At 43.3% G+C, this 9,041-nt stretch overlaps 1 protein-coding gene across 2 annotated transcripts; it reads right to left on the bottom strand.

Moving 5' to 3' along the window:
- Positions 1 to 1,275: 1,275 nt before the first annotated feature.
- LOC147622175 (coatomer subunit alpha-1-like) lies at positions 1,276 to 7,933 on the bottom strand. 2 transcript variants are annotated; one of them, XM_086823279.1, is made up of 4 exons: positions 7,657 to 7,933; positions 7,120 to 7,523; positions 6,281 to 6,775; positions 1,276 to 4,594 (listed from the first exon to the last, which is right to left on the bottom strand). In XM_086823279.1, exons 2-4 carry the CDS (start codon positions 7,325 to 7,327, stop codon positions 1,653 to 1,655), a joined length of 3,645 nt encoding a protein of 1,214 aa, XP_086679405.1. In that variant the 5' UTR covers positions 7,328 to 7,523; positions 7,657 to 7,933; the 3' UTR covers positions 1,276 to 1,652. The 2 variants fall into 2 exon arrangements, with proteins under 2 accessions (XP_086679405.1, XP_086679406.1); XM_086823280.1 differs by having other exon boundaries at positions 7,120 to 7,556; positions 7,657 to 7,895.
- Between the last annotated feature and the right edge of the window lie 1,108 nt (positions 7,934 to 9,041).

Genomic DNA, 9,041 nt, shown 5'->3' with positions numbered 1-9,041 from the left:
TCATTGTTCACCTACCATACATACCTACAAGGTATCAGCTAGGGTTTACTACCAATAAATCTTTTGGCACATTCGGTGTTTAATATTTCACTCAAGGAAATTGGAGATCGCACTTATGCCTAGCACTCTCTCAATGGAGGAGTATGGCTTGATCTGCAATATGCAGATGTGGATACAGGATTGACAAGAGCAAGAAGTTAACCATGCCCATTACTCGCTCAATAAAAGTTAATGCTCTAGTCAAGTCAGTGTGCAAAATGCAAATGTAAGTAAGAGGGTAGACATGTCTTGGTTACAGTTGTGGGGGCTATCCTGCTTGGTTGCCATACTATATTAAATACCTGAGCGTTATCAGTTACTGAATTATTAAGGAGTTTTATCACTTCCATTACTGCAAAAATTATCAAACATTGCATAAGCAGAGAGGAAAACAATTTCAAAACTGACATAAGTGAAACCAGAGATCATTTAATATTTATCAAGGAAGAAGATTTCATGTGTCCTATGGAAAGCATCAAGGTATAAGCATGCAAATACAATTCAGGTGGTTTCTACAATGCAGGACTAAGCAGTCTCTACGATTGATCTGATGGAGGCAAACATGTTTTTTTGCCGTATGTGCACTTGTTTAACATAATCCAATTTACGCAGAAAAATATTGCATCCAATTCAGAAAGAGAACAAACAGAGGAACTCCGAATGCGCAACTAAATCACAGAAAGACTGAACAAGCCTCTAGTAAAGCAACTATCCAAAATCCTCCTAAACCCAAACCCTAAATAAGCAGAGAGGAAAACAATTTCAAAACTGACATAAGTGAAACCAGAGATCATTTAATATTTATCAAGGAAGAAGATTTCATGTGTCCTATGGAAAGCATCAAGGTATAAGCATGCAAATACAATTCAGGTGGTTTCTACAATGCAGGACTAAGCAGTCTCTACGATTGATCTGATGGAGGCAAACATGTTTTTTTGCCGTATGTGCACTTGCTTAACATAATCCAATTTATGCAGAAAAATATTGCATCCAATTCAGAAAGAGAACAAACAGAGGAACTCCGAATGCGCAACTAAATCACAGAAAGACTCAACAAGCCTCTAATAAAGCAACTATCCAAAATCCTCCTAAACCCAAACCCTAAATAACAGCCAAACCTCAGTATCCACGTTACCAGCAGCAACCATAAGCAGCTCAAAACCCAAAACCCTACTTAAGCAAAAGCATGGACTCTATTTACTTACTTTAATAGTTTCCACCATAAACAAAAAAACAAAAACAGACCAACCCAGCTTCTTAGCCCCATCGATTAAGGCAGTAAAGTACAATAATTTCCAACACAAATATTAGCCCTACAAAGGGCAGTGAAGACATGCTCTGAAAAGTATTTCATCAGCAATTAAGCTGTAGGCAGAAATATTGGAAAAAGAAAATGCAACACAGTGCCTGGGCACTGAACCTGAAAATGTAGAGTGGCCCTAAAAAGCGTAGGCTAAACAAAGCTTCCCCACCTAACAACTTTTCATGTGCTACAATAAAAGTTATAAAAACTCAAAGCTAATTTGGCCAAAACTTGACCAGAATGCCTCCACTTCAAAATCGCTACCAGCTATAGCAGCTCACTGACCAACCTGCCACCACAAGCACGAACATCACCGTACCTGCATTGCAGAGCATAATAACCCTGAAGCATCGGCCCCGACAACAGCCAAGTCACAGATGGAACAGATGCCACCTGCAATTTCCGGCACAAAGCGTGCTGTGCAGTATGGGCAAGAAACATCCTTGCTTCCCTTATAGATAGGTGTGAAGGTAGCTCCACAAACAATGAATGGGTTTCTTGGATCATAGTTGAGCTGGGTCTCATCCCGAAGATTCTTCTCACAAGCAGCTAGCACTTGACGTGCTCTTGCAGCAATCTGTGAAGGAGGGTTGAGCTCAAGAAGACGCCTACAAAATGTACTTGCTGTATTGAAGTTTTTCCCTTTGTAAGCAAGGGCCATAGCTGACTGCAAGCTGAGCTTCATATGCACACTCTGAATATTGCAGTGGGTAAAGTAAGCAGCAAGCTCCTGTTGACGAACTAAATCATCTTTGGTATCCCTCTTCTTCAACTCTATACGAATGGCAAGAACATACTCCTTGCAAATGGCCACCAATTCCTTTACCTCATCAACTTCTTTTCTGTTGTCCACTACCAGAAGAGGGATCATATGGAGTATGCCTAAAAAGAGCTTCAATGCCTCTGTAAATTTACCCTCTGTAGTGACTCTGTAGGCCGTCTTCAATTTCTCTTCCAGTAAGGTAAGCTTGTAGATTAAGGCTGGAGGGCTTCGCACACTGGAAGTGGAAGACTCGGTCCAGCCCTTCTCTAAAGCCAATGGAACCACAGGCATTGAGGCAAAAGCAGGCAAGAATGTATGGCTGGCCATGTGAAGATCTTCAAACAGGGGTCTTAGTGGTGTGAAGTTCCGAATGCCCAATTGCCTATTCAATAGGCGCATTGCAGTATCAAATGCTCCAGCAGCTACATGCTCCCCAGCTAAAGATGACCTCTGTGTCCACACCTGGCTAACAGGCACTCCTGGAGAAGGAGCAACAAACAGAGTACTTGTTACAGTTGTTACACTTTCGGTGGTGCCTACATCAACAGGAAGCTCCAGGTCCTCCATTTCCCATCCTCCCTCTTCATCATCACCACCTTTGGCCTCCTCACCTTCAACCATACCTGCATCAATATTCTGGCCTTCTGTGACATCAGAGATCTCCACCTCCTCACCCCAAGCTCGGGCATCAACTTCATCTTCTTCCTCCCCTACAGCTCCAGATTCACCAAATGCACCCTCAAAAAGGCCTTTACTAACTAGAAGCAGAGGCCAATTGCCATCATGTAGCACAGGGGCAGGAGGTAAAAGGAGTTCAGACTTCTCGGGGAGTGATGGAACATTGTCACCGAGCTCTTCAGCAAGGCGACTTGCTACATCTTCAAGCCCATGGATTGCAGCAGTGGCATATGCAAGGGCCAAATGACCCGACTCTTCCAGTATTTTCACTCGCTCCTGAACATCCCCCAGGTAAAGGCTGTTATGGTAGCGACCCATGACGTCATTTCTCATCTCAGCAATTTTAAGCATTTTTTTCAGTTTCTCCAGGTTGCCAGTGATGAGGTAGAGGAAGGAGAGCCTTTCAAAATTCTTGGTTTTCTGATAGCTGTATTCCACAATTTCATGATTTCCTTGTCTTAAAGCCTCAACACCAAGTCTATACCAGTGATCTTTCTCATCAATCTCTTTGGCAGAAGCTACAGCAATTGCTATATTTCCAGACTCAATGGCCAGATTAAAACGAGTCCTCTCGTCCTTCACAAAGTGCAAAGCTATATCTGGATAACCTTTCTGCTGAAGATAGGCAATGATGGCTTGTCCACAAAGCTGTGAACTCTTGATCATTTGAATAACTTCATCAAACCTTTTCTTGATTAAAGCAAGCTTGAACATGTACTCAGTTGAATCAATCTGCAAGGTACGGATCTTTCCATCACGATCCAGACAGTAAAGGGTACTCCCAGAAACTTTTATTATGTATACTGGTACATCCAAAGTCCTTATAATGCCACTGTCTCCATTAGGCAGACAGTACTTGATGTGATTCAAGGTTGCATAAATGAAAACACCCACATTGGTTTCATCCCAAGCTCCACTCTTCACACGAATGGTCTCGTGCAAGGTGCACTTGTGTTCAAGTTTCTTTGTAGCAATTATGATTGCATGTTTGCTCAGCAGTGCTACATTTTCCATATCTGTGGACCATACCACATACTTCACATAAGGTGTGTGGATCTCACCTAAAATTGTCCTCTGCTGTACATCAAAGAGAACAATACGGTCTTCCGAGCGGCACAAAAGGTTACCTGTACCAGCATAGAAAAGAGCATCAGTTGTTGGTACAGGTAAGGCACATTTCTTTGTCACCTCATTCTTCAGATTTTTTAGGACGATCTGATTGGCCACCCTGTCGATGCTGGCAAACCTATTTCGAGCTATGAATACTGCAGAACCCCCAAGGCCTCTCTTTGGTTCTTGAGTGTCCCTGCCAGCTGTGTCTTTTGGAATTGCATACAATTCATATGAGCCACCATCAACATCTGAGCATATTAGAACAGCATTTTCAGCAGGATTGTAGCTCATTGACCTAGGCCCCTGATTCATGCCTGTTGCTCCTGGCCTTCTGATGGAGATCAAGGAAGTCTCTCTTGCTGAAGCCAGGTCATAGCTGCGAAGGTGTCGTTCTTTCACATAATACAGAGTTCCTCCATACACTGTATATGCTGGTCTCTCTCTCTCCAGCTTAAACACAATCATCCCACTATCATGTCCAGCTGCCAAAAGATTCATCTCAGGATGGGCAGCAAGTATCCAAAAGCGATCATGCTCTCTACGGAATGTTTGGACACCAGTGCGCTTTGACATGTCCCATACTCGAATGCTCTTATCCTCAGAATTGGATACAATGATATCTTGCCGGGCATGAAACATAACACAAGACACATTATTCACATGACCACGTAGTGTATCCACTTCCCAAGCTTTGGTATCTGGATACATAGCAAAAACCACCAAGAAACATGTCAGAAGAAGGGATTACTTTGTAGCAATAAATGCTTCCAAAACATCTGAAGCAACTGTCATACAAGAAGATACGGGCCATTAGGTCAGCACCAAAGATATCTCTACCACAAGATATATAGTTCAACTCACAACCTCCTTAAATGAATCATATGCCACTACATGTGAGTCAATTTGTGATCCTTTAACATGTATCGCATGCCGTTAGCCACAAGCAAGTACCTTCGAACCTTAAAGTTGAGGCACAGCTGACCAGCTGAGGGTGAATGGTACTGGGAATGTGTTAGAAGTTGATTGTGCAGGCAGCTCCCATTAGTGAGCCTCCACGGAGGACTTTGAGAAGCTGGTATCATTATGCATAGGACCAAGGGCTTGGCAGATCATGAATTTTTTATTTTGTTAACTATTAAGCCTGAAACAGGCCCCGTTTGACACCCTCTTGGTAACCCAATTGGCCGCCCAACTGGGTGCCTTGCTGTCCACCATCTGGCCACCATCAGCCCACCCAGCTGGCCATCACCCAAGTGATTGCGTAGCCACCACAAGCCTTCCCAGCAGCTTCCTTGCAGAGACCACCCACCTCACTTACCTCATCAGCTTGCTGTGCAGCACTGCCTTGGCTAGCCGACTTGCTCCATGTAAAACACTTGTGCCAGTTATCAAAGAGCAGCAGAATAGAAAATGCAAGCACTACACAAGTAGCCTAATTCCTACATTATGTACAATGAAAATCCTTACAACTGAATTTCAAGTAAAAGAATAATGAAAATCTGATCTCTGATCCCAGCCTGACACACCGCTATAGATCAACTCCAGCACCCCCAACCTGCCTGAGCACAGGTCACCTTGATTGTGTGCTCCAGAAATGAGGAAAAGGGGATCCAATCCCTGTTGGGAGGTTAAGGCTGGTCAGCCTGAGCCCAGGGCCCATGTTTACACACATGGGCTGGGCAACTGCTGCCCAACCACAGGAGCATAGTCCAGGGATGCCTGTTCAGCTAGGAACACCATAGTGCATTGATACTAAAGATACAGGAAGCTGGGTTAGCTTATTGGCATGGGACCAATGAGTCTATTGCCTTCATAATCAAATCCCCACCCCCCACCCCCTCTTCCCTCCTCAACCTCTTGGCCTTTAGCCTTATATTAATGCCTAGTTTAGCACCTCCGGCCTTTCATATTTTTGACACTGTGAAGCAGGTATTGAAGCTGACACTCTGACACTCGTATGTAAGAGCACAACATCAGCTGATACTACGCTACAATAAAAAATGCCACTTGCTAAATTACAAAAGTTACACAGGCAGAAATGACAGCCACTCCTTGCAGATAGTTGGAAAGGCTAGCCAGGTAAGTGTGGCTACTTCAACTAGCTCTTCTGGAATTCACTATATGCTCAGGGCAATTTTCCTTCCAAGATATATCACCTTCCATACCAAACCACAAAAATAGGCTTACAAAGCCCTTCATAATCTTAAGTCCATGCTCTTGAATAGTAAACAACACCTTAAGCTTTGAGTCAGTTTGTTCAGAAGTAGCCTGCATCAAACCTAACTCCAGCAAAACCTCGATTGAAAATCATGAAAAACATATCCTAATTCATCCATTCTGCGAAAACTTTAAAGACTCACTACTATAAGATGGCACATACTTACCATTCATTCTCCAGAGCTTAACCTGACGATCATCTGCACCTGACACAATCAGTGGCAGAGTGGGATGAAAGGCAGCCCAGTTGACACCTCGGTCATGACCCTCAAGCACATACTTGACCACAGCATCACCTCCACCAAAGAGGTCAGTATTCATCTGTGTCAATCTCAAAATATCTTCTGCTGGAGCTACTGTTTTCTTCCTTAGAGCACCAATATCCCAAACTCTAACAGTCTGGTCAAGAGAAGCAGACACCACATAATCTTCCTTGACATGAAAAGCAGCGCACATGACATAATGATTGTGACCAGTAAGGACAGAGATGCAAGTGCGAGACTGCCAATTCCAGATCCGGATGGTCTGATCATCGCTGGCACTCACGATCCATGGGTACTCCTGATGGAACTGGACAGTTCGGATATAATCTAGATGTCCAAGAAGTGTAAACAGGCATCTTCGCATCTTGTAGTTCCACACTTTGATCTTGTAATCATCCCCTACAAAAGGCCAAAGCAGATAACAGTATATAAGTCTGACCCTTGCCACATTTCACCCGCGCATCAACAGAGAGAATGTGATTGAATACAGCATTGAATAAGCAGATCTGATGTGCCCTGTCTATGCATGTGCAGCCAAACTAGCTTCAAGTTCCAAAGAGATCAATTAAAACACAGATCTCAGTACACATTGGAACTCTTAAATGCTTATTTGCTAAAATTAAAAAACATATCGATAAAAGACTTGCTTTGACACTAAGCCCTTTCTAAGAATGCATTTAAGAGTTAAGCATTGTTTCTTTCCATTGAACATGATCGGTAGCTAGACAGTCTCATCAAATTACCTCCAGAGACAAAAAGAGGCTGAGACTTGTGAAAGTGCACCCCTCGAACAGGCCCTTCATGCTCATCGAACCTGTCAATCAGCGTTCCCATCCGGTAATCCCATAGCTGAATCACACCGCTGTGAAGGCTTGCCAATATCCAAGGTCTGCGAGTGTGGAAACTGAGCCCCTTGACCCTGTTGCTTTTGGTTTCAAATTTGGTCAACATTGTGCAAATCCCTTGGCGTTGTTATGAAACAGCAAACTTCTACAACAGACTCTAACTAAGAGCAGTGCAGCTCCTTCCTTCAGCCAGTCTGACAACTGCCAGACGCATTCGCCGCAAAAAACCCGAATTCCCTTGGCTCGCTGTGCAATGGAAATCCTAATCCGGGCCTCGATCCAGATCGAAGAAGATCTGTGAGCTGCCGACGCGGAGACCAACAGGAACCCTAAAACTGATCAGAAAAGCAACCCTAGCATCTAAATCAGATAAAAGCAGAATGCTTCTTGGAAGACCAACAAGTGGAAAAATGTTCAGATCACAAGAACCCTGACCTGCCGAGCAACGGAGGAATGAGATCTACGAGCTGCAGAGCAGAAACCCTGATTTCGCCTGGAAGCCGAGAAACGAGCAGGTGCTACAGGCGAATCAAGGAGTGTGAAGCATCAGAGGGACACATGGAGACCATCAGAAAACACATGCCATGGGGGAAGACATGGACATACACGGAGCCTACAGCTATGAAAACCACATTTTACTTGTAAAAGCAGTGCCCGACCAGCGAGTATGTCCAATAACTTCGCAGTTTCATTTTTCTTAACGTGCTTTTCGACGCGATTAGTAAGATCCAACGGCTCTTAACACATCTGCCTTGAAGATCGTACGGTCCATGCTGGAGCTAGTGCGTGGAGGTAAGATCCAACGGCTCTTTATACATCTGCCTTGAAGATCGACGGTCCATGCTGGAGCTAGTGCGTAGAGGTTATTAAAAAACATCCTTAATTATTATTTTTAAAATGTCCTTTTTTTGAAACCCCCAAGCTTTTTCCTTTCGAAATCTTTTGACCTTCATGTCACAAATTTGCCTTTTTTATACATTCAGTAAGTCGTATTACTGAATTGCAATTACTTGGAATTGATTATTCATTCTTGCTAATTATAAAATAAATTACAAGCACCCCTCTCTTTCAATAAAGCAGGCCTCCCACTTTCTAATCTCATTGCATCACACACTTCCTTAAAAAATTTCGCATATTGACAAAAATTGAAAAGATGGACATTTTCAAAAAGTTATTGCACATATTCATCAAAATTATTGCTTCGGGTATGTACAAGGTTATTGCTTCGGGGATGTACAAGGCTTAAGTAATATTTACATTGCATCGAACAGTTTCTTTCTTCAAAGTCACATGAAAACATCATCTTTGGTTGTCTTGCAAGCATGGAACAAAGGCACATAGTCGGAGCCATCTAGAAAAGATCCATGATTCCCTTCTTCAGACAAGGAACCACCCTCTCCACAAAACAACACATCTTCGTCACTTTCAAGATTGATGGGGTTACTTCTCGAACCGTGCTTCCCATCATCTTCTTCATTTGCTTCATTGACAGCATCCACATCTGAATAATACCTGCAACGAGGAGAATCCAAAAAGAAAATTTGATCAACATCAATCAGTTCAGTGAGATGCGGTATCTTCATCACTTTCCATGCTGCAGCCGCTCTTTTTTGTCCATCCCATTTCCAGTTTTAGGAATCAACCAGTGGGCAAAGGCGTAGTACTTGCCCGTGCGCAGCATGCGCAAAAGCGTTGACTCCAATGTTGTCCCAAGCCTATAAGGGACGTAGTTATCCATGTACACATATGCTCAATCAAATACATTCACGCAACAGAGAGACTTTGTTCTTTAAATCTCAAGCCCCATACAATACATATTG

The sequence above is a fragment of the Cibotium barometz genome, chromosome 29 (genome assembly GCF_041138505.1).
Source record: "Cibotium barometz isolate CiBa-2024 chromosome 29, ASM4113850v1, whole genome shotgun sequence".
In the NCBI taxonomy this organism is placed as follows: domain Eukaryota; kingdom Viridiplantae; phylum Streptophyta; class Polypodiopsida; order Cyatheales; family Cibotiaceae; genus Cibotium; species Cibotium barometz.
The sequence above is the reverse complement of the archived record's forward strand: the minus strand, read 5'-3'. Positions and strand labels throughout refer to the sequence as shown.

Coding starts and splice junctions, on each gene's coding strand:
- LOC147622175 (XM_086823279.1), bottom strand. CDS start 7,327: ATGTTGACCAAATTTGAAACCAAAAGCAACAGGGTCAAGGGGCTCAGT. Junction 6,776..7,119: donor GCCTCTTTTTGTCTCTGGAG/GTAATTTGATGA, acceptor GGCCTTTTGTAG/GGGATGATTACAAGATCAAA. Junction 4,595..6,280: donor TAAGCTCTGGAGAATGAATG/GTAAGTATGTGC, acceptor CTATGTATCCAG/ATACCAAAGCTTGGGAAGTG.